We start from the raw sequence: 25,068 nt of genomic DNA, 5'->3' as shown, positions 1-25,068 counted from the left end.
GTGCATACATATGTGTGCCATGCTATGCACATGAAATTCAGAAGACAAATTGTGGAAATTAGTTTTCTCTGCCATGTAGGTCTTAGAAATTGAGCACAGGTTGTCCAGTCTGGTGGTGAGTGCCTTTACCTACTAAGTCATCTTAACCAGGAAATTAGTACCTTTCTTGTGGCGCCCACCCACAAGAGGATGGATAAACAAACTAGTGAAAATGTCCAAATACAAAGGGCTGTGGTGCTAAAATGTAGGAGACAAAGGACAGGAGACCCAGAAGAAGAACCCAAACAAAAAATAACTTTCCGGGCAGGCTAGCTGTATTTGCTGGTAAGGGGCTGACCTTTCTCTTGTGCAACTAACTGTACTAAGATCAAGGAAGGTCTGAAGGCTGAAGTGGGAGGACGTGTGCAGCCTCCACTGAGGCAGGCCTCCCCCAAGGGAACAGCTGATAGTATTCCCTTGTGACCACATGGCTCTGTTTTACCCTTGTGGTTTACTGCGTTTGAGAAAGTGCCTTTCTCTGCACTCCATTACAGACTGTCACCCGCCATACAGAAGAATCCAGTTTGGGAGTTGAGGTGGTGCGGAAGAGCCCAACCTGGGTCTCTCTGAGCTGCCAAAGCAGGAGGCTCCCATATCCCCAGGAAGGTCCTTGTTTCGGCTTCCCATCTAGGAAGGCCTGGCCAGGGTAAGGAGGACTCAAGTCCTGAGGACCTCGGTTTCAATCCTCCATTTGTTGTAGCTTGGTTATAGGGGTGAATTCCCATGTGTGGATTAGAGATGGTCCCCAAAGAACTCTAAGTGCAACTGGTGAGATTTGTTCTGTTTAAGCAGTGGCTGAGAGCCAGGCATGGTTACAGACGACAGTAATCCCAGCATCTGAAAGGCTAAGATTGCCCTGAGGTTTGGGGCCAGCCTAGGCTACATTGTAAGGCTGTTTAAAAAATACACACACTGGGGCTGGAGAGCTGGCTCAGCCCTTAAGAGCACTGACTGCTCTTCCAGACGTCCCGAGTTTAATTCCCACCAACCACATGGTGGCTCACAACCATCTGTAATGGGGTCAGATGTCCTCTTCTGGCAGCAGAGCACTCATATATTAAGTAAATAAAATTTTAAAAATGCATACACACACCAACCAAAATGTTACTGAGTGCATCGGTACCACAGACTAACCTTATGTTTCACTCAGTAACACTGTTTTAAGTTGTCTTTAGGGGTAGGTACATGGTTCCGTTGGTAAAATAGAAGGACCCAAACTCAATCCTGAGACTGTGCTTGGGGTCTAGAGACAGGCAGATCCTTGGGGCTCCCTGTGTTCAGTGAATTCCAGTCCAGGAGAGACTGTCTTAAGAGAAAGGTGCACAGTGCCTGAAGACCATACCCAAGGTTGTCCTCTGGCCTTTACATACAGTGTGCACATACACCTACATACATCCACACATATGAATATGCACACACACACATTGTCTTTAAGACACTATTTCCATCTGTTTAGCTCACACACTATGTCCTTAGTGGTATTCAGAAGCCAAATATCACAGCTCTTGGTTCAGATATGAGAGGTAATTAATACACCAAGGACCTGAGCTGGCAGAGTTGATGGGTCAGAGGAGCAGAATAGGGTCCACCATGTCCTAGATGGGCAGCCTAGAGAACAGGCTAAGCTCAGCAAAACCAAGTTCTCTGGGCTTAGGTTGGGAGGTTTGCATAGATCCTAACACTGTCCACATCTGCCTTCCACTCTGCGACTTGTGATCACTAAAGCCAGAGCCCTTCCATCCTCACCCCAAACCCTTCTGTGAGGCCTGCACTGTCTCCGTTTATTTCCCCAGAGGCCTTTCATTCCAGTGGTGCTTAGCTTCTGAGACACACCAAAACACCTGAGTGGCCCAAACACCTACTTCTTAAGGGAAGGGAACCACAGGGCACAGGCTTGGCTCCACTCGTACCACTTTGAGAAACCTTCCAGACCCCTTATGTCGGCGTTGGAAAAGCTGGGACCCTTGCCTGTCCCTGTTATCACTGGATCCACTTATCACAGGCTTGCTGTATTGTGCACACAGTGGGTGCTTGATAAAAATATGAAATGGCTGTAATTCCAGACTTGTAATCCCATCTACTCAAGAGGCAGAGCCAAATTGCAAATTCAACCCCTCTTGGGCTATAGAGTAAGTTCTATGCCAGTTTAGGTAACTTGAGACCATGCTTCTAAGAGTTAAAAGGAAGGCTTGGGTATGGCTTATTAATAGAGAGCTTGCCTAGTATGCACAAGACCCTAGCTTGAGTACCCATTTCTGGAAGAAAAAAAAAAATCTGTGAGATGAACATATGTAGAGCAAGGCCTGGTACTAGAAACAGCTCAGAATGAGCTCAGTTCCCCTCTGCAGCTGTCTGTGGCCTCTCACCCCCTCAGTGGCCTGCTTTCCTTGCCAGACTCACAGATGGACTCAGAGGCAGGAGTGTGGCAGCATTAGTGGGGAGCTCCTTCCTGACACTCCAGAGTCCTGCTGAGGCAGTGGCATTGAAAGCTTCCACCCCCATTTTGTTTCAAATTCTGTCACCTATCACCAATCCAGGCCTTACCTCTTAGAGGTAAGAAATTTCAGGAAGAAAATTCAGACAAACAACCTGTCGTTGACAGTCAGTATCTGCCTGTGGGAAATCAGGACCTGGGGGTGAGGGGTGGGGCAGAATGGATCTCTTTTTTAGTAGCTGCTGTCTGCTGCTGGTCCTCTGCTTACAAGAGCATCGTGATAAAAGTTGATGGTGTAGAAAATGTCCATATGCTCAAGGGAATGTCTGCCATAGAAATACCGGAGGAAAGAGTAGCTACTGGGAACCTGCTGGGATTGGATAGCCAAATGCTGGCTCTTAATTATTACTGATACTTTTCATGAAGACCTTACCATTTTGCATTCCCACAGTGGACTACACTTAGCATTCTGAGTTTCTGAGGGTTAGCTCTCCAGGCAGGTGGTATCAATCACTGCCTCTCTTCATAACTCCTGAGACTGTGTGTTTCTTGTTTAGGCATCCTTTTCTGTGAGGGACCCTGTTCTGTTCACTTTGCCTCCCGGGTGGCACATGTTTAGTCACCAGCAACAGTCCCAGCTCCGGGCCTCTGGCACTCTCAAATGTGGACATTCTGGGAAGCAGCGGTTAGTGTGTGCTGGAGACGCACAGTAGCTCCCCGCTTGTGTGTGCTTCAGAAGGGCAGTCAGGACAGGTCTCCATGTGCTCTTGAGTTCCACAGGCAGGTCTCTGTCCCCCTTCTGAGTGTCCTTAGCCTGCAGCTCCTCAGTGAACAGGCCATCTGCTTGGCTGTGCTGCCTGGAATTTCATCACCGCAGGACTGCGTCACAGACACCTCGGCTGAGGCGCCACCCTTAGTGGGAGGACGGCTGGAGCCAGGCAGGACGCAGGGGATCTTCCAATTCCTCCCCTGCTCTTGACTGCCTGAGCCGCTGCTGACTTCTTAGTTGCTGAAACAAGACTGTAAAAAGTGGCTCTGGTGTGTGGAGCTGTGGCCAGGGCCCCTACCACTCAGCTGGGAGACCCAAGGTAAACGGCTTCCCTTCGCTGAGTCTCTGTTCTCACTTGGGCTCCTCTGGTAGGGTAATGGGAGTTCCACTGCCCTGCCTAAGACCACCAGGTTGGCAGTGGCCTTCAGACTCTGAAACCCTGACCATTCTTAGCCAACACCTGGCTACCTTCACTTTGGAAAACAGCAGCTGTGGGGAGGGCTGTGCCTTGACACCAGCAGAGGCTCACACTAGGTGCTTTAGTATTGTTACTGGGTCTCAGAGGCTTCAAGAGGTACCATTGCTTTGGGCTCTTAGTTCCCCACCCAGCTCACTAGGATGTATTCACAACTGACCAGCAGCTGGGAACAGTTTAAGTTTTTGCTTTTGGGGCCTCAACCCTAGGCCCTGAGCAGTATCTCTGGCTTCCTCTGCACTCTGCTCCTGCCATAGAGTTTTCATTTTCAACTTTCCTGTCTGAAAATCTTTCCTTCTACTGCTCTGGTCACTCCTTGGTTCTCAAGGCTTTGCTCACATGTGCTGTTCATTGTTCAGGGACACGACCCCATTCCCTGCTAGTTCCTCCTCATTATTCTCAGCACCTATCCACCCCTTGACATTGGTGTGTGTGTGTGTGTGTGTGTGTGTGTGTGTGTGTGTGTGTGTGTGTGTGTTGGGGGTAGTGGTTCTATCTTCCCTCTTCAGAATGTGAGTCTTGTGAGGCCCCTGACTGTGTCTTAGTGATGTTCTCTAGTATCTGGTGCCCAGGACACACTCAGGGAAGATTAGGTGTTTGTAACTTCAGCCTGTTGGTGAGAATCAGCTCATTGATTGATGTCAGTGCTGGGCTGGCCCACTTTAGTATTGGTGGGTGTGGTGGAGTCTGCTGAAAGGTCTGTAGTACTCACTTGCAGCTTTGGAGGTTGAAACCTGAGTGTGCACTGCTTTACTGAGGCCCCCAAAGAGGGAGAGTATCTGGAAGGTATAAGGCTGGAGGGGCTAAGCAGTCACTGTCCTGACGGTGTGCCCTTGTCAGGAATCAGTCCCATGGCCCAGTTGGTATAGCGGGGACTTTGTTCTGTTTCCTAAGTGCACGGGGAGCTGTGAAGGATTTGGACATGGAAGGAAGGACAAGGTCAGGTGTAGATGGAGGGTTGAGAGAGAGACTGAGGAACGCGGGAAAGGCCTGAGTGGGGAGGAGCCTGGGCTGCAGGACTCCAGCCTAAGCAGTGTGCAGGGTGGCTGAGCGGACAGCGGCAGGAATGAGACAGTGGAGGCAGGTCTGTACAGCCTTGGGTGCCAAACCGAGGATTTGGACATTTTTGCCAAGGACTTGGGAAGCCATGGATGATTTTGAGTTGAGAAAGAACAGAGTGTTTGTTTGTTTGTTTGTTTGTTTGTTTGTTTGTTTGTCTGTTTGTCTAGCTGTCCTGGAACTCATTCTGTTGACGAGTTTGGCCTTCAGCTCACAGAAATCTGCCTGCCTGCCTTGCAAGTGCTCAAATTAAAGGCATGTGTCGTCATGCTTGGCTTAAGACTGACTCATTTTTGAGGGTCTCTTTGGTTACTGAGTCAGGGGCAGGGAGGTAAGACCCCTAGGAGAATGTGGAATAGGATCCTGCCAGCCAGCCCTAGAGAGGGAGTGGGGAGGCTGACCTTGGTGAGTGTTTAGGGCTGAGGGCTCCCGAGTGTTGTTGCTGTTTGGCCCCCGCACTCCGTCATTTCCTCCTCAGCCTGCAGTCCAGCTTGTGAGCTCACACCCCCTGTCCCTGTCTTTGGCCACCTCGCCTTTCCTTTGCGTCCTCCCACTTTCCTCCCTTCCTTCTGCCCAGGGCTGGGCCGCCTGCCACTGTCACATGCCAGGCAGTACTGTGTCCAGCCCACCCGCTCCCCTGGGGCACGAGAGAAAGCTGATGCCCATGCTGTCCCCAGAGCCAGCTGCCACTTCTCCAGGGGCCTCTGTAGCTCCTGACCTGCTGTCCGCAAATAACCCTGGGCTGGGAGAGGCAGGCATAAGGCACTTCAGGCTCTATGGCCCCTGACCAGGCCGAGGCTTCCAGGTGAGGCCCCGCTGGTGGCTGACCACAGGCATCCACCTCCTCTCTGCTCAGGGAACTTGAGACTCAGTAGCAGCTTCGGCGTCCGTTAGTCTGTTGGCTGTTAGTCCCTGAGGACAGATGCAGAGGTCTTGGAGAAGGAACCAGGACCTTGGTCAAACCCCAGGACAACTCTAGGCCCCAGACAAGTGTGTGCAGGAGGTTCCGCCGGAACTTTTGAGTTTTCATCACTCTTCTGGTGGAACTGAGAGATCACTGAGGTTGGGGGAGCACATGGACTTCCCTGTGCTTGGGGGGAGCAGTAGTTTGCTTAATGTGGCAGGTTGATTTGGAAAGAAATGAGTGCATGCTTGAGTTTGTCTTGTGGGTAGGCAGATGCTGGTGGCTTTGAACACACCCTGGTGCCCAGGGCTGTCTGATTCATTCTGGGTTACCTCAGTGTTGGGGCATTGGGGTGAGGCAGGGGGCGGGGCTGTGGCTACCTGGCTCTCTTCCTGTCCAGCCATAGGTGGGAAGGAAAGAAGAGCTTTGGTGTATAGCCTGGGCATATTTGATTCTTTTAGGACCTGTGTTTCTCCCTCAGGACTGGGCCTCAAGAGAAGAACTTTCCCCAGCTCCCTGGCTATACCCACTGTCTGACGAGCTACAGCGCCAAAGGGCCTGCCTCAGAATCCAGGATGGGGCAAGGTGCATCCCTTCCACCCTCACAGCCTCTCTCTGGTTTCTTGTAGACTGGACTGTATCCAAGAAGCCTCCTGCATGTCCTGCTGCCCTGAGCTCTCTCAAGCTAGGTGACAGCGTGTTAATGCTGCCACCATGAATGAGGTATCTGTCATCAAAGAAGGCTGGCTCCACAAACGTGGTAAGGGTTCACTTTTGCTCAGCAGATTATGCGTCTCCATCTGTGTCCTGCTCTCCTCTAGCACCTGGTGCCCAGCCCCGTGGCCCTGAATGAGCCCAAATAAGGTTTCAGACTCCAAATCTTTGTTGGTGATCTCATTCATGTCCCCATCTTATAGGTAAAGAAACTGAGGTCTAGACAGAGTAGTCACATAAAACTCAGCCAAGTGATAGTCAACATTTATTTATCAAATAGCCATTGATTTTAAGGTTCTAGGACCTTGTGGAGGCCATGTCCTGCTGGGAGCGGTGACACAGTAATGGACGTACTCAGTCAGGTACCTGGAGAAAGAGCTACAGAATCGCCTGGAAAAGGCGTCCCAAGGGAGGGGAAGAAAGGACAAAAGCCCCGAGACTTACATGTGCTCGGTGTTTCTAGGAACATTGTAGCTGGCGCGTGTGAGGTGGAAGCTGGCAGAGCAGACTCCATGAGCCCGGAAGCCCGGGATGTTGAGAGCCAGCGGGACTTAGTGTGATAGGAAGCACAGGCCTGTGAGGTCGTAGATAAAGAAGACACTAGACCTTGGGAGCACCAGATGCCATGTGACATTGGGAGACAGATAAGGAAGCAGCATGTGCTGAGGAGTTGGCTTTGTCACTGTTGGCCTTCAGGGCCCTTCTTCTCTGGCCTGAGGAAGCTGGTCCACACCACTCTGTGCTTACTTAGTTTATGGCGTGGCTCCTGTGTTCTGGGGGCTGCTCTACATCCTGGGGACACAGTGGTGAGCCAGCCAGGCAGGGACCCCATCTTTGTAGTGACATGTCACGTCCTGGAGGAGATTAGGTGTCCGGGCAGACCTTTGTATCCAGTGGTGGCATGGCCTGTGCCGTAGAGTAAAGTCAAACAGAGGAAGGAGGCTGTGGGGCTTACAACAGGGAGCCGTGCTGCATCTGATGGTTGGGGTGGTTTCCTGGAAGAACAGGGGAGTCCCACAGTTCATAGGCAGCAGCATGTGGGTTGATGGGGTAACCAGGGCATCCTGAGGGGAGCAAGAGGGGCACATTTGAGTAACAGATGGTGATATCAACCTGTCCTGCTATCCCTGGCCACAGACAGCAGCAGTCACAGGGAACAGGATGCTGCTTAGGGCCAGTAGAATAATAGAGGAAACCCCATTTCCTGCTGCCTTCACAGCAGGGTGGCATTCAGAACACCCCAGCCCTTCACCCTGAGTTTGAGACTGTCAAATGAGGCATCCAAATATGGACACATGACAGGTTCTAACCTTGGCTCTGCCACTTCATCTTGATGTGACACTAAGTAAGCTGTGCCACCTGTTTTGGGTCTTTTTTTTTTTTTTTTTTTTTTGGCGTTTTGGAATGGAATCATACTTTGGTACCCCAGGCTGATGTCAGCATTGCAGTAATCCTTCTGCCTCAGCCTCCCTAGTTCTAGGATTCTGGGTGTGTGCTCCCATGCTTGGTTCCGAGACTGTAAGATGAGTTAACAATCCAGGTGTCTGATGTCAGCACCCTTTAGGCAGGGTTTTCATGTGGTATATTTACTATGGTGTCTTCATTGCCTCTAGAAATGCTTTACATATAGTAGGTGCTCAGCCAACAACTGCTCAATGAATGATTGGGATTGTATGTAATGGCAGCTGTGTTAGGGTGTGTCCGGCTGTTGGGCTCCTGTCCCTTGGCTGGAGTTCCCCTAGGCTTACTGGTTAAGGTGTTAGGATGTGGAAAGGTGGCTAGAGTAGTGACTGAGTGGTGGGCAGTTTGTCTGTAGACCAGACTTCGTTGACACAACAAGTCTTGGCTCTGTTTCCTTCTAGGGCTTCACGTCTGTTTTTGTGGTCAGGGCTCAGTTGAATTGGCTCCTGGCCTGTGCTTGTCTGGTGTCTGGCTCACCTGCTTTGAATACACAATGCGTACGCACACAGGTGCACCTGGTTCATCCGAGTGCTGCCTGGTAGAAGGAGGGCTCTGTGCTAACCCTTTCCCACTCCCGGTGGATAAATGGTTGGCCATTGTACTGGTTTATTCCCAGTCTGCCGACAGACTGTGCCCAGGCAAGCCTGTGTTATTGAGTTTAAGTAGATACCCTCTGGGGCAGACTAGCAGCAACAGTGATTGCCAGAGGCCTTGGCACAGGCTGCAGGGCTAACATGGCACCCTGGCCCTCTGATGCTACACTTGACTGGGCTCAAGGCCTGGCCTGCATGTGTGCTACCTCATACTCAGCAGAGTCTGAGGGTCTGACTGACTGCCACCAGGTCCTATTTGTGACTTGACTTTAGCACAACACTCTGTCTCCCCTGCTGGCGTGGAGGCGGACAGCATTGTGGTCAGAGGGTGAATTCTGGATTCTAATGCCCTCCATTCCAGAGTGCCATCCCTATGGGTCTATCCAGGGAAGTGAGGCTCTCTGACTCGGTTTTCTCCTTTGACTGCGAGGATTACATTGTGAGAATTTGTTTCTCCTTTCCCTGTAGGCTTCTTGTTGTTAAATTATGAAACCCCACAGCTAAGTGCCTGCCTGGGTCATCATGAGCTCACCTGTGCCAGTGTCCAGAAAGAAACAGTAAGACAGGCTTCAGCGCCCCAGGCCCCACCCAAGCTGCAGCTGCTGCTTTTAGGGTGTTTTGTTGTTGCTGCTTTTGTTTTGTTTTAAAGTAAGGCTGTTGTAGATCCTAGCCCAGGGCCTCGTATGTTAACAAGTGCTCTGAGCCACAGCCCCAGCTCGAGTTTTTCTTTTTTTTTTCCAATCAAAGTGCAATTCCCATAATATGAAATAAACTTTTTAAACTTGTGTGATTGAATGATGTTTAATACATTTATGGTAACCACTGTTTTTCTAAAGTTACCAAACCCTTCATTACCTAGGAGGAACCCACCAAGCAGGTGTTTAGTCCCCCTCTTCTGCCCAGCACCTGACAGCCATTGCTGTGCCCTCGTCCTTGTGAACTCACCTGCTTCAGACAGGACACGACATGACACGGGAGCCGTACTGTCTGCCTGTGTAACTGGCAGCGTCTACTTGGCAGTGTTTTGCTGGCCATTCTGTCTTATACCTTGTAGCAATCCTGCGTTCCTTCTTTTTTTTTTTTTAAGATTTATTTTTATGTGTGTCTGTTGTCTTTGGGTGTGCATGCATGTGTATGTGAGTACCCATGGAGGCCAGACAGGGTATCAGACTTCGTAGAGTTTCAGTTACAGGCGATTGCAAACTGCCCAGAGCAGGTTCTAGGAACCCTACCTGTGTCCTCTGCAAGAGTGGGAAGCACTTTTAACCACTGAGCAATCTCCCAGCCCCTTATTTCTTCTTGTAGCCAAATAACTGTGTGGCATATGCCTTAGTTAGGGTTTCACTATGTGAAGAGACACCTTGACCACTCCAACTTGCATAAACATTTCCCTGGGGATGGTGCACGGGTCTTTTAGCTCTGTAGGCTTTTGACTTCCTGTTAGTATCCTGTCATGCAGGAAATTTGGACCTTTGATGACTTTGCTTTATTTTGGGTGTCACTTACGACTAAATCTGAGGTGACAAAGATCGAATCCTATGCATTCGACTAGGTATTGATTTAAAGTAGACCCTTGTGTATGTGTCACGGTGTGAGGTGGAGTCCAGCTGTCCCGTACCCTTCTCACTGCTGCTCTCGGCCTCCCTGTGCATCCGTCCATTGGCGAGAATGCTTTGTTACAGTTTTATTGATGTCTGTCCTGCGGCAGTGCACTTTCCTTATGCCACGATGTCTAAAATGGAGACATGTGAGTCTTTGAACAAACGAACTCAGCTTGGCTCTGGGGGTCCCTTGCACTTCCTCATGAATTTGAGCATTGGCTTTTCACTGTATGTGGTGGTGTACACAAATAAATAAAATTCATAGAAAGAATTCAACTGAGGAGGAAGAAGACTTGATCCTACCAAAGAGGGCCCTGGACGAGGCTCATGGGTAAACTACTCACCACAGAAGCCTGATGGAGAAAGATGGAAGGAGAGAACCAACTCTAAAATGTTATCCTGTGATCTGTCCCTCTGTGCCATGGCATGTGCACCCAAATATACATCATGCATACAGACACAATCATTTTTAAATTGCCAGGAGGAATTAAACACTTAAATAAACTCGATGGCACCCAATATTCATGAATTGGAAGACTTAACCCTATCACATATTAGGTTCAGGTGCTAGGAAATCTCTACAGGGTTTCTCTGTAGCCCTGGCTGGCCTGGAACTCAGAGATCTGTCTGCTTCCTCTGTCTCCCAAGTGCTGGAATTAAAGGCTTTCCCTACCAGGGCCCAGCAACTCAGCCTACTTTTTTACACAACTCAGGACCAGCTGCCCAGGGGTCACACAACCCACAGTGGAAATGCCCTCCTACGTCAGCCTTTAACTAAGAACATGACTTAATGGGAGCATTCTCTCAACTGAGGTTTGGGTTTCCCAGGTGACCTAGCTTGTGTCATATTTACAGGAAACTAACCAGAACAGGACTTTACAGTTTTTCTTTCTTTTTGAAAATATTTGCATTCAGCTGCACAAGCCTTCAGTCTCAGCGATTGGGAGGCAGAGGCTGGTGCATCTCTTGAACTGAGCCTATCCTGATCTACAAATGGAGATCCAGGACAGCCAGAGCGACACAGAGAAACCCTGTCTCAGAAAACAAACAAAAATCTTAACTCACTTTTTATATGTGTTCTGGCTGCATGCATGTCTGTGTGCCACGCACATGCAGTGCCCACAGATCCCCTGGAACTAGAGCTCCATACCATTGTAAGATGCCATGTGGGTGCTGGGAATCCAACTTGGGCTCTCTGGAAGAACAGCCAGTGATCGTAATTACATCTCTTCAGCCCTCCAAAATTGTGTGTGTGTGTGTGTGTGTGTGTGTGTGTGTACACGTACACTTTCTCTGTGTAGTCCCTGGCTACACACACACACACACACACACACACTGAGCTACATACCAGCTTTGTTTGGACTCTGCTGTGGTTTTTACTATGTAGGATCTTGTTTCCTGAAATAAAGGTAATTTCATTACTTCTTCCATTTCAGTGTGGATGGTGTGCATGTCTTTTATATTTTTGATCCAAAAAAAAAGAAAAGTGATTGACCTTAGACCTAAGTGACGGTTCAGCTGCCGTGTAGAATGAACCGAGAGTCAGTTTGCAGAGCATTGGTGAAAACAGACATCCTGGTATTGCTCCTGACCTCAGGGAACCTTGCAGTGTCTGCTTTGTGACAGTGACAGCAGCCTGGGCCTTTGTTCGCACCCTTTGTCATGTTGGTCCACTCACCCCAGGTTGAATATGCAGTGGTGAAGGGCCTGTGCTCCTGTCATGCCTTCTGTCAGTCAGGGCGCTGAGCGTTACTACACTGACTGACTTTCATATGCTCAGCTTCCTTTTCTTTCCAGTTTAGAGCCATTTTCCTTTTCTTTTTGTATCTAATGAGCTGAATTCATAGGGACTTCATCAGCTTGGACTCCTCTCCATTTGTAGGTCTTTTGGGGTGGAAGTGGGGAGCAAGAACCTTTCTTTTTGGTTTCCTTCTTTCTCTGATCATGTTTTTGCACTCGGTTCAGGAAGCTGTTGGCTTTTTAGAGTGCATCATCTGCTCAGCACCCACATTAATTCTCCTGGCAACCCTCCTGCCCTGAGCTTGCTTGTTTGTAGCAGTGCCAGCAGCATGCTGGGTGCCATTGTAGACTCTTCCAGTTTTGCCATGGTAACTTTTGTGGGCTGTTCCTTTGTGAATCCTCTCCATCCCTTTGATGTCTATACCACTGCTTTTCGTCTATATTCCCATACATGTGGCCAAGGGAGCTGCTCTGCATTTCCTGAAAGGCCTGGAGAACAAATATTGGTGCCTCCCATCTTTCCTTTTCTTTGTGTGTGACATTTAGCAAATGACTGGGAGACAGAGGCTCCTGCTGATCATCGTGGACAGTTTTCCTCCTCCTTCAGAAACAGTCTGTCCCTGTGTTGTGCAGGCTGGCCTCAGATTCCCGAAGCTGTCCTGCCTCTGCCATCTCACTGTAGCCATTATTACAGTCGGTTTTAGACTATTTGGTCTTTTTAGTCTCACTCTAGACTAGGCTGCCCTGGAATTCCCTATGTAGCCTAGGGTAGCCATGGAACTTGCAGTAATCATTCTGCCTCAGCCTTCCTAGTATTGAGATTACAACTGTGAGTTAGCATATGTGGCTTTCAGATCTAGACAGTTTCACTGCCCTCAAAGAGCCTTTCTCACATTGGCTCTCACAGTCCATCTCCAGGCAGCCCCAGGCAACCTTTCATCTTCAGAGAGTCAGCTCTTCTGGACATTTTATATAAATGGGCATAGAATAATAATAGCAAGCTAGGCAGACGGGTTTCGTCATTTTAGGAAAACATGTCACAGATTAGAAGCATGACACTTCGAAGAGCATCATAGTGTAGCCACACCAGAATGGAAGGGTTTCGGTTGTGTGCACTTGAATTGCAGGGTTGACTTAAAGGTCCCACACTTTAGAGAATCCTTCTGTATACTACCAGCCTAGCAAAAGGACAAATTCAAAATGTGAATATGCTTTTTGCAGAATGCCTGTCACTTTCACACTGTCATATAGTTGAAATATTGGAAGTCAGAATGGCCCTCGGTGTGTGCTCTTTGTGAGTGGCGTCTGTGCTTCAGGCAGAGTGATGTTTTAGCTGCTCCATAGATTGGAACAGCGGTTTGTTATTTCTTTTTCTGACCAAATAGTAGCCCATCATTGTAGGCATACATTTTTACAACCTACTTTAATAAGGTGAACCTCTCCTCTAGCCCACCACCCAGTAGGGTAGTGGAGGAGAAAAGGTATCACGATGTGGGGAAGTGGACCTGTTCAGCAACAGTTCCTTGGGGGCAGCTCACTTTTCTTTGTCAGCAGTTCAATCTCCTAGCAAGCACCAAGTACAGCTCAGCAGCTGCAGACCAGTCCTCTAGGCAGGCCGACACCACACACGAACCAGCAGCTACCGTCTATAGTCCTTTTCCGCAAGCAGACACCAGTCAGCCATAGTTCAACCTGAAGAAGAAACTGCCAGGCTCGCAGCCAGCCTAAGGAGAGGCAGTGGAAGTGGTAAGCTGCCTCAGGAACCTCAGAGCAGTTCTTGGGGGAGTTTCTCACAATGGTGGCGTTATCACGAGATGAGCTATGTAAGGTGAACCAATACATGTGTGTGTCATTGTCGAAGAATAGCGAGGTGGAGCAGAGCAAACCAATGCTCAGTGCTTGTCTCCCACTGTCTGTGGGGTCATGTTAATATTCCTTCATCCCAGCAGAACATCATGTGACATAACTGACTTTCCAAAGAAACTAGAAGGTTCCACGTTACATCATGTGGGTCCAGGAAGTCTATGATGGGCATTCTGATTGTTTCAACTTTTAAAAAGCGTTTATTGGGCTGGGGAGATGGCTCTATGTTGAGAGTACTGTGTGTTCTCGCAGAGAACCCAGATTGGACTCCCAGCATCTACAGCATGGCCCCAAACTATCCTCAACTCCAGTCTCAAGAGATTTCTGGCCTCTGCAGATACATGTACTTGGTGCAGTATCTTCTAGCATGTACATGGTGCAGATACATCCATGCAGGTAGAGAATTCACATTCACACTTAAAATAAAACATTTTAAAACTAAAAACATAAAAAAAAAAATGTGTCGTAGTGTGTGTCTGTAGGTCAGAAGACAAATAAGGGCATTGGTTCTTTTTACCCTGTATGTTTCAACTAAAACCTAGCACCCACTGAGCTATTTGTCTAGCCCTATTTCTACTTTGTATGTGTGTGGTGTGTATGTGTGCAGGTGAGCAGAGCGGTCACCAGGTGTCCTGCTGTCACTCACCGTCTTACTCCAGAGACAGGGTCTCTTACTGAACCTGGTTTTGGTAAGGCTAGCGACCAGCAAACCCCAGCAGTCTCCTGTCTCTGCCTCCCATCCTTCCCCAGTGTTAGGCTACAGGGACACATAAAGCGATACCTGACTTGAGTAAGAGTCCTGGGTGTCTGTGTTCTCATGGTGGTGGCAGCAGCAAGCCTTAGCCCTGAGCCATCTTCCTAGCCCACTTTCCTTCTTTGACTGTTACAGTGTTGCTCTGGATGTGTATGTATGTGTGGAATGGGCTTGTTTTATTTTTTATATTTAGTTTTGTATTTTGCAAGACAGGGTTTCTCTGTGTAGCCCTGGCTGTCCTGGAACTCACTCTATAGCTTAGGTTAGCCTCAGACTCGCAGATCTGCCTACCTCTGCCTCCAGAGTGCTGGGATTAAAAGCGTGTGCCACCACACCTGGTTTATATGTCATTTTAGTTTTCAGCAACCTTTTAAGGAGTGGTCCTTGGGGAGTGTTGAATGTATGTATGTATGTGCCCATAAGCAGGGAACTTGAATATTCATTTAGGAGAAACAAAAGGGATCGGGGAGGGACAGTTTGGAGGGTGGGACAGTTTTGAACTCTGATTCCTTGAATAGCTGTGTTGATAAATATCAGCCTGTGGGAGCTGAGTGTTTAGAGCCCTGGGCATCCCTTAGGGCACGGATAGCTTGCTGCTGCCATATATACTAAGACAGAGTTACCCTGGGACATTGTCACAGGTGACTTCTTGCTAAGCATGACCTGTGGATCACTTGGGCCCACTGTAGTGCCCCAGCCTGCGTCAGTAGGTGCCACCTCCAAGGTTCTCTTGGGAGAGACTCATCTACGTTCTTCCCAATGTGGTACCCTTGTGAGTCACTGTCACCCTGGGCTGCCTGCCTGCTGGGACACTACTTAACCTTGCCCTGACCTTTTCTCCTTCTGCTTTGCTTTCAGGTGAATACATCAAGACCTGGAGGCCCCGGTACTTTCTTCTGAAGAGTGATGGATCTTTCATTGGGTATAAGGAGAGGCCCGAGGCCCCTGACCAGACCTTACCCCCCCTGAACAATTTCTCTGTAGCAGGTGCGTATCAGGGCCAGGAGGCCTGAGTTCCACAGCTCACAGCATTGCTGGCAGGTGCTAGGGACACATGGGACACAATTATGCTTGAGCTGGAACCTGTCTTGGGCCTTTCACCCTCAGATTTGACCTCCATCCTTTCTTGGTATTGTTTTTTGTCAGTGGGTGTTTCCATTCTGGGGACAGTGAGAAGTCAGGATACACCTCACCTCCCTTGGCCCTGTAGTTCTGTTAAAGCTCTCCCTGCTCTCTCTGTCCCTCTAACCAAATCGATGTTAGTTTCCACCTAATCTGCTCCAGGGCTTACCATGTGTCCTCAGTTCCCTCTGTGGGTGCCTAACCTGGTGTTTTCTTTGTGTGTATGTTTTTCCGAGGTAGGGTCTCGATGTGTAGCCCTGGCTGTTCTGGAACTCACACTATAGACCAGGCTGGCCTTGAACTCAGAGAGAGCTGTCTGCCTCTGTTTCCTGACTGTTGGGATTGAAATGTGAGCTACCACTGCCCTGGTATTTTCTTGACCAGCTTGACAATAATCAAGAAACCAATAGTCCCTTTGTGTTCTTGTCTTCTTCCTCCTCTGTGGACCCGACACCATGTTCTTGTCGTAGTTGCTGAGAGTGTTTCATAGATGACCCTGTCCCGTTTGCTCTGAGGGCATCACTGCGGCTTCTGCTTTCTTTACCTTCTAGCTTGTCAGTCTCTGGAACCCACCCAGTGCCCCCTCCTGCAGAAAGCCTTGTTCTGCAGCTCTCTTCCTGTGCCCATGGCCCTGCCACATCTGCTACCAGCTCCAGCTTCTGACTTGATCTGCTAGCCCCTCTCTAGCAGCTTCTTGAAAATTTTTCTGTGGGAAGCCTCTAGGGCCCCCAGCCTCACCATATCCCAAGCTGACCTTGCTGTCTCCTGCCACCATCTTCTCTTTCTCCTATCTTCATCTGAGTCAATCCTGTTTAACCCTATGTCTCAGGCAGTGACCTGGGTCTGGCTCTAGATGCCTCTCCCTGCCCTGTAATCCAATGCCCTCCCCGTTAACCTTGGTTGACTCTCTGTGCTGTCTCTGGCCTTCAGCAAGAAGGACCTGTCTCAGTCTCTACACATCCCTTCCATGTCCCAAAGACAAAGACTGGGTTCCTCAGTGTGATTTCCAGGGTTCTGCCTGGCAGTTTGACCTACCTCTCCAGGCTTGAGGTTCTCTCCTGTGGCACACCTTCCACTGTATCACTGTGTCTTACTAACTGGGTCCCCTTGCCTTCTGGGTTAGATAGCTTCTCTGTTTTTCCTGTCTGTCCATGACTCCTGAGTTGTTGCTGCTGTTTTGGCCTTTAACACATGGAGGACTTCTGTATTTGTCAGGCTGAGGCAGCAGAAATGCCTTTCTGGGCTGCAGAGTGAGTTCAAGGACAAGCTGAATAACCTAGTATAAGACCCCATTTCACAAGAAAAAAGGCTAGAGCCTCACTCAGTGCAGAGCCGTTGTTGTGCATTAAACCCTGAGTTCCATCTCTGGAACTGTGGGAATGGGCTGAAACCAAGAAAGTAAGAACTGTGGAGGAGAGCTGGTGAAACCCTCGTTGGCACTTGGCCCCATCTATGGTTCCTTTGTGCCCTTGAAGAGCAGGTGGAGACTAACATCCTGTACCTTGAGGACAGGGCCAGGACTGTCTCAGTTCCTGGCATTGTCTTATACAGGGGTTGGCACACAGAGATGGCTGGGTGACTTTGGTCTGTAGGCAGCAGGACCAGCCCTCATTCTTTGCCTGCCTCTATCCACAGAATGCCAACTGATGAAGACTGAGAGGCCACGACCCAACACCTTTGTCATACGCTGCCTGCAGTGGACCACAGTCATTGAGAGGACCTTCCATGTAGACTCTCCAGATGAGAGGTGAGCCTGTACCTCTTTTTTTTTTTTTTTAATTTTTATTTATTTGTTTATTTCATGTATATGAGTACACTGTAGCTGTCTTCAGACACACCAGAAGAGGACATCAGATCCCATTACAGATGGCTGTGAGCCACCATGTGGGTGCTGGGAATTGAACTCAGGACCTCTGGAAGAGCAGTCAGTGCTCCTAACCACTGAGCCATCTCTCCAGCTCCTGGGTTGCTGTTTTTTACCTGGAGTTCTTCTGGCATGGGATCTTTTCAGTTGGAGCTGAGAAGAACTTGGTTTAAATACCCCCACCTCCACCCCCACCCCCACCCCCACCCCACTCTGCATCTTCAGACTCTGGGAACATACCAGAGTCCTGGGAAGAAATGGAGTTTTTCTGTTCATGACCTGGAGATTGGCTGGCTACATTTATTTCACATAAGCTCTTTGATTGATTCTAGGGCACTGGTTCAGAGAGTCAGTTACAAAGATCAGTGTAGGAGGCTGGAGGTGCAGTTCTTCAGAGTCTAGCCTAGAATGCATGAGGCTGTGGCTTCAGTTCTTCAGTATCACATAAACATAGCCTGGTAACACAACCTGTAATCCCATCACTAGGGAGATGGAGACAAGAGGTTTGCCCTTGGCTACATAGTAAGTAAGTTCAAGGCCTGCATGGCATACATGAAACCTTGTCTTACAAAAAGGAAGGGTACGGAATAAGATCAAGGTCAGTCTGATTAACGATGGCCACCTCTGTGCCTCACCCCACCCCGAAACCCTGCAGTTTGCAGTTCTTTTGTGCCTGTCTTAGAGTTTCTATTACTGTGAAGAGACACCATGACCACAGCAACTCTTATCCAGGAAAACATCTAATTGGGGCTGGTCTACCAGTTCAGAGGGTCAGTCCATTATCATCATGGCAGGAAGCATGGCAGCCTGCAGGCAGACATGGTGCTGGAGAAGCTGAGACTTCTGCATCTTGATCTACAGGCAGCAGAAATGAAGACTGTGCCACATTGGGCCTAGCTTGAGCATAGGAGACCACAAAGCCTGCCTCTACAGTGACATATTTCCTCCAGCCAGGTCACGCCTACTTCAACAAAGCCACACCTTCTAATAATGCCATTCTCTATGGGCCAAGCACTTGAATACAGAAATCTATAGGGGGTCTTCCTATTCAAAACACCACAGTACCCTTGAAGAGCAAGTGGAGACTGGGCACCCAGTGTCCCAGAGGCTGAATTGTACCACTCTGAACTTACTGCTTTCACTGAATGGTGTGTTTTGGTGAACCTTTCTAACTCTAAAGAGAGAGCTGTTGCTCCCACTAGGTTCTTTCCTGTCTTTTGTAGCAGCCACACGTGGGTTCCAGGCTTGAGCTCACTATAGGAAGTGTCGCTGTGAAGCATGACATGTATGCCTTTGGGTCCCATGGTTCCCATGGCTTCGGTTCCAATGCGTAGGATGCATTCTTAGGGGTAAGACCGAGGCTCACAGGAGTCCACAGTTCTAATATTGAGAGTTTTTTTGTCAGCCGATGTCTAAAAGTATCCTCGTAAACTTACGCTGTCAAATGCTACCATTCTTAGTTGTCTGAGCAGGATTAGGTTTGTGTGTGGATGCATGTGTCTTAAGGAGGTTCTTTTTCTGAACTGTCCGTCCGATGGTTTCTCTCTCTTCCCTGCTGGCGCTGGGCTGCTGCTCTCACTGATGTCTCCGTGGCAGGCAGTTCTTCCTCCCACTGTCTTCTTGGACTTTGCTTTGAGAAACACTCCTCTTGCTTGTTGACAAGGCAGAGCCTTTGCTGTACGCATGGGACTCTGAAGAAGGCCGGCCCAGGCCTGCTCAGCACTTCAGATGTAGCAGTGAGCAAGTAGAATGTTTGTTTTCTTCACCCGCCCTCACCTTTTAAATGGGAACTTATGTTGACCAGACTGGCTTTGAATTGATGATGTAGCCAAGGCTAGTCATCAACTTTTGATCCTCCTGCCTCTGCCTCTCAGGTGTTTGGGACTGTCCCTCTTGGACAGTGCTGTTTCAGAGCCTGCATAAAACAATATCACAAGATGCTACCATGATCTATACTGTAATTATTGTTGCATATCTCCCCAAGTTAAAAATATATTTGTCTCACCACAGGGAACCGAATTATCTCAGGCCAGCTGAGGTGTAACCCAGTTGAAAACTGGGGACCAAATATGGACTGCCAGCAAAAGCAGATCCAGGCTGATAGAGGCTAGTTCATAGGTGTTGGGTGAGTTTGAAGGATGGGTAAGACCTTGGCTCTGGAAATAGGAGAGAGAACAGTCCAGGAAATGGACTCAACAGAATATGCAGACCTGGAGGTGAAACAGCTCCTGTGTCCCAGGGACCTCAAGGAGTTCTGTGTTACCAGAGAATCAAGGGGCTGCGTTTGGAAGAGGGGGAGTAGAGGCGCTCAAAGCTGGAAACCTATCCAAAGCTTTGGCCCTCAGTGGAGATCCCTGCAGGGTTTGGCAGGCACTTAATAAACTGGGGTTTGTCACAGGGTTGTTGAGAGATTCAGAGGATGATAAACAGGAAGCCTGGGGCAGCAGTACCTGGCACTCACTGGGTCAGGCCTGGGAGAGGGCATTAACCACTGCCAGTGAGCTCTGGGTGCCGCTTTTACAAGACAACTTGTCTTCAGTGGTGGAGAGATGGGGCCATGCTAAGGCCAGGATGAAGATTAGGCTTCTTATTCTTTTCTTTCCTTGGTCCCCTCTGCTGATGGGAAGAATGCCCCTGGAATGGCCCTGCCCTAGAGACCAAGCCAGAGACACAGAGCAAGGGAGCAGCTCAGCTCCTCCACTCTGTGGAGAGGGCTGGTGCTGTCTTACTGCCTTGTTCACAGAGCCCCAGTGTGAGTATCAGTGTAGGGACTGCAGGATGGGAGACACTGCTGAGAAGACACTGACAGATGTGACTCACACTCACTGGGCCTCAGGTTCTTTCTTTGCCTTCCCCAGTAGCTGCAACCAAGTAGCAGCCACTCTACCAGGCCCACCAGCACCTCCCCACTTCTCTCCAGTGTCTCACTATGTAGACCAGGCTAAACTCATGAGATGCCTCCTGCATGTTGGGATTAAAGGTGTGTGCACCTGTAAAAGGGGAGCGGTTTTAGTGTAGACATGAGGGAGAACAGCCAGAGGTATCTGCAAGAGTAGTAGAATGGCCATGGCCAGGAGAGAGGTCAGGAGCAGGAGGAGGTGGCGCATGAGGGGAGGGAGCGAAACGGAGGAAGAGAGCTAGTGCAAAAGAGCACAAAGGAAGGGGAAAACGGAACAGCAGCGTGGAAAGGAGGGACAAGAGTGGAGCTGAAGTAGCAGGGTTAGGAGAATGGGGAGCCCTCGAGCTGGGGAGTTTAGGGTAGAGACAGGTGAGGGAAGCTAGGATGAAGTGCCTAACAGGTGCTGGTGATACTGGGGAGCTGGAGCCGGAGGTCAGCATGCCATTTGGAATGCTAATAGGATAGGCACCGGGCCATTTGTCTCTTCTGTCTTTTGGAATGTGGAGAATTGGAGTTTCCTTTGGACCTGACACCTGCCATGCCCCGCACAAGTGTGTTCTGATGCAGAGTTTAGACTGCAGCTCAGTTCTCACCACCCACATCTAGTGTGTGCGAGTGTGTGTGTGTGTGTGTGTGTGTGTGTGTGTGTGTGTGCTTGTGCATGCATGGGGGCAGGGTGCATATATGCATGCCATGATGTGCATGTGGAAGTCACAGGTTTATCTTGCAGTTATCTTGGAGGGGAGCCAGTTCTTCCTACCGTGCAGGTTCCATGGTTTGAGTCAGGTCATCGCATCTAAAGGGAAGTACCTTTATCACTGAGCTGCCTTCTTTTACATTATCAAAAGGCAGAGTTTGAGTTTCTGCTCATACTTATTAGTGATTTACTCTTCACTCAGCCACCTGCTAAATACTTCTCTTTAACAGTTCGGAAAGCCACTGTTGTGCTGGAGGTGATTGTACAGGGTGCTCACGCCTCATCCCAAGTCCACAGTCCTCCAAAGTTCAGGACATTGTGTCCTTGTGGTTCTCAAAATGTTTCAGATCTTGGAACAGCCTCTTTGTTCCTCACTGTCCCCACATGTAGAGTAAGATTAAGACGCCCAGGCTGATGGGAAGCTAACAGGCTGCTGTATCATGGAGTGTGACAGTAGCTGTCTCTGCAATGGGAGGTGGTTAATCAGACAATAAAGTCTATGTGAATGTCCTAGAATCCAAAGAACTCCAAGCTAGAAGCATTTCTGGTCCCAAGCCAGTAATTAATATATCTGCACTAACCTCTGTATATTCATGTATACTTGAGTTTTCCTAGTTCAGTGCATGTATGTACGTGTGTGCCCGCACATGGGTACACTCTGTAGAGTGCCTGCTTCTATCTCTGCTGTCTAAGACAGTAACTCTCACTGAACCTGCTTGCAGCTTGCTGTTCCTGTGGACTGGCTAACCCAGCGAGCCCCAGGCTCCTCCTGTCTCTGTCCCTGGGTGAGGTGCCTGGCCTTTTATGACATGCTGTGGCTCTGCACTCAGGTTCTTGTGCTTACATGGCAAGTATGTCACCTACCAAGCCATCCCCTCAGCCCTGACTGCTGTTTTTAAACATGGATTTATTTTACGTACCTACTGTATCTTTAACAGTTTACTCTAACCTATTTCTCCTTTGTCTCTATTTTTTTCCTCTCAAGACAATGATATTCTTGACAAAACAAGATAGATGCTTTGTTTACTACCTCAGGTTCTGAATGGTTCTTCTTAGTTTTGTTTTGTCTGTTTGTTTTCCCTGTGCCTTTGTCCTGTAAACCAGAAATCAGGGCTTAGTAGGGTTGGCAACTACAGCTCTGCTTGCTGATAGGGCGTGTGGCCAGTCACCTGTGTATGGAGTGTCTGTGGTGTTTGCTCCACCACATTCCACCACAGCAGCATTTGATAGATGGATGAAGCACACGACTAGAAAAGTGTACAATCCAACTCGACGCCCCTCACAGAGTTTGCACCCTCTGGTCTTGAGGGAGATGGTCAGCAGTGGACCAGGTTAGTGTGCTCTTCATTACTGAGTATTTCCAGTCATAGTGGGGCCTGCAGGAGACAGGTGTCCGGAGAAGGGCTGGTGAGAGCCACATGGCCCGGGCCTGGCTCCCAGCTTCCCAGCTAATGCAGTGTGCTAGCCTGCGTGAGCACAGCTCCTCAGATGTCTCCCCCAGGCTCCAGCAGAGGTTCAGGAAAATACCACAGATGGGGAGCTGTGCTCCTGGGCGAGGCAGGAAGGCCTGGTTTGTCTGTGTGGCCCCTCTGCTTGCTAGTGTATAAAATAAGACGCCCAGGCTCCTTTACAGGGAGTGCAACAGTAGCTGTCTCTGCAGTGGGAGGGGCAGTGGTGGTGCTTAGCGAGCAGGTCTTCTCTGGACAGTAGCCTCAATACAGCTTCTCAGGGGAGGTGCCCTTTGCTTCACTCCAGGGCTCTGTGAGTGGTGTCCTTTGGTCTGTGAACATTCCCAAGGTAGTATGAGCCTTTCATCTTCCTGAGCCCTAGCGAGGAACTGAGGCCTGGGCTGTCATCAGCTTCTTTCCATGTAGACACTTGGGTCCCTGGCACGGGAAGGAATGGCTGAGTGACACCCACCAGCTGGTGTGGCTCTGTGACTGTGGAACTGCTTTGGTAGCTGCTACTTCTTACACTGTCTATTGGCGGGGAAGGGCTTGGTGTCCCTGGGACTTCTTTGGGAAGGGAAGGCACTGGAGTGCCAGCTTTGGGTGGGAGCACCCTCTGCCCCAGACACCATGTTGCAAACCCTTGAGGAGTGTTCTGGACCAAGGCCCTCACTTTTTCTCTAGAATTCTGAGTGCTGCAACCTTGCAACTTTGGTCCAGTTGGAACCAGATTGGTGACTGGTCAGGAGGTGGGAGAGCCTGTTAGCACAGCCTGCCTCCTGGTGCAGGCTCTGTGCTTCAACCAGGCGTGTGCTCTGGGCCTTCCGTGCTGGAGAGGACACTGGAGGACATGAACAGTCTCAGCAGAAGCAACCTTTAGAGCTGTATTCTATCTTCCTGTCACGAGGGCAGGGGTCACACTGTGTATCTTGGTCTGCAGTCTGTTTTGCCATGTGACAGCCTCAAGTCTCTGCGTCTGAAAGTCTTTGTGTATCTTCCTGCCGCTTAGATCTGTGCTTTTTAGTTTACCATCGTAATACTAAGTCATGCTTAAAAACATTTTTAGCAGCACCTGGGAGACAGAGGCAGATCTCTGTGAGCTTGGGGCCTGTTAGGAAGAAAACTAAAGAAACCCACTCTTTAAAATTTACATTTAAGCACACATACACTATAGCACGTGTGGGTATCAGAGGCTAGCTTATGGGAAGGAGTCTGTTCTCTCCTTCCCTATGTGAGTCCTAGTTTGAAGGTACGTAGTCAGGCTTGATGGCAGGAGCCTTTACCCCCTGAGCCATCTCGGCAGTTTCAAAGCCAGCATTTGAAAACATGGAAGTATACACCTATGGTCATATGACGCAGACCACAGCACGTGTTATCATTGCTGCCCCTCCCCCACCCCTCCAAGGGCTCTGTTTTGGAAAACAAGAATATTAATGCAGGGATTTGGCTTTAGGCTGTGACTTATCCAAGGAGGGCACAGGTTAAAACCAAGTAAGAAATGCTAACTGGAGGCATCAGCCCAGGAAGGGAAGAGGCTAGCACTGCCCCGCCTGGGTGTGCATTGGCCTCGCTGTGTGGGGGCTCTGGGGCCATGGGACCTTTCATACCTACCAAGCACCTAAACAGTTGCTGGGGCATGCCCTATTGAGAGTGGGAGGAAGCAGGAATGGGACAGTGGCCTTTAATCCCAGCACTTGGGAGGCAGAGGCAGGTGGATCTCTGTGAGTTCGAGGCCAGACTGGTCTACAGAGCAAGTTCCAGGACAGCCAGGGCTACACAGAGAACCTTGCCTCAAAAAAAAAAAAAAAAAAAAAAAAAAAAAGAATTTTAGGCTCCAGAGTAAGACTCCATTTCAAAAAACGAAGGGCAGATATTAGTCCCTGTCCTTGTAAGGTTTGGGGGCCTCTTCGGTGGGGAGGAGCAGTGTGCCAGGACGTGTCTGTGCACCTTGTCTCACAAAACACGGTGAGAAAGTCACACATCTCTCTTACAAAGTGTGATTTCACAGGTAAAAGGCCATCTCTCCTGACAGTAATAGGAACCCCAAAGCTTTGTTTCTGCTTGCTTCAGCAAGCCTGGAGCTGAGCAGGAACTTTCTTGCCCAGTAGCCCTGGGGAAGGCCACAGGTCATTTGAGAGTCCAGTGACCAGGCTTGGAGCAAACTTGATGAGTCTTTCTTGCATCTAAGGTTGTTTGTGCCTTGGGCATGCCAGATAAGTACTCTGCCACGGAGCTGCAGCCCATCCCACCCCTGTCCCCATCCCAGTCCCCGTGTGTATTTGTGTCACCTGAGTCTGTTTACTCTTTTGTGATACAGGGAAAGGAGGAGGGGCTGTCCTGCATTTAGTAGAGTCTGTTTCCTGGTTCTCTGCTTCCCAGTTCCCCATTCAGGGACAGCCAGGGTTCCAGAGTCATTTCCCTCACCAACTGTTGCAGGAAGGTTTGTGCCATACGAGCCCTGTGTGAGGAGACCATTGTCTAAAGCTGAGCCTGACCCCTACACTGCTGGTCACCGTTCGTTCTTTCTTTCTGTAGGGTATTTTAGGTCATCCCAGATTTGTACAGACTGTCTCAGTCTCTGAGCTGCACATATGAGCTTCTTGCCACATGAGCTCTCGTGCCTGTTCTGTGC

At 49.4% G+C, this 25,068-nt stretch overlaps 1 protein-coding gene across 5 annotated transcripts in view; it reads left to right on the top strand.

Annotated features, from left to right (window-relative positions):
* AKT2 (AKT serine/threonine kinase 2) overlaps positions 1–25,068 on the top strand; it is a 46,913-nt gene that overhangs the window by 10,728 nt on the left and 11,117 nt on the right. Inside the window, exons 1-4 of one of the 5 annotated variants that reach the window (XM_080908405.1) lie at positions 3,430–3,561; positions 6,310–6,440; positions 15,265–15,393; positions 17,164–17,275. In XM_080908405.1, coding sequence (XP_080764531.1) covers positions 6,395–6,440; positions 15,265–15,393; positions 17,164–17,275 — 287 coding nt within the window. In that variant the 5' untranslated portion in view covers positions 3,430–3,561; positions 6,310–6,394. Of the gene's footprint in view, positions 1–3,429; positions 3,562–4,782; positions 4,802–5,562; positions 5,582–5,733; positions 5,839–6,309; positions 6,441–15,264; positions 15,394–17,163; positions 17,276–25,068 lie in introns of those variants that run through there. The other 4 variants (XM_080908408.1, XM_080908407.1, XM_080908406.1 and 1 more) reach the window with 4 other exon arrangements.

Source organism: Micromys minutus (assembly GCF_963924665.1).
Source record: "Micromys minutus genome assembly, chromosome: 32".
Lineage (NCBI taxonomy): Eukaryota > Metazoa > Chordata > Mammalia > Rodentia > Muridae > Micromys > Micromys minutus.
The sequence above is the reverse complement of the archived record's forward strand: the minus strand, read 5'-3'. Positions and strand labels throughout refer to the sequence as shown.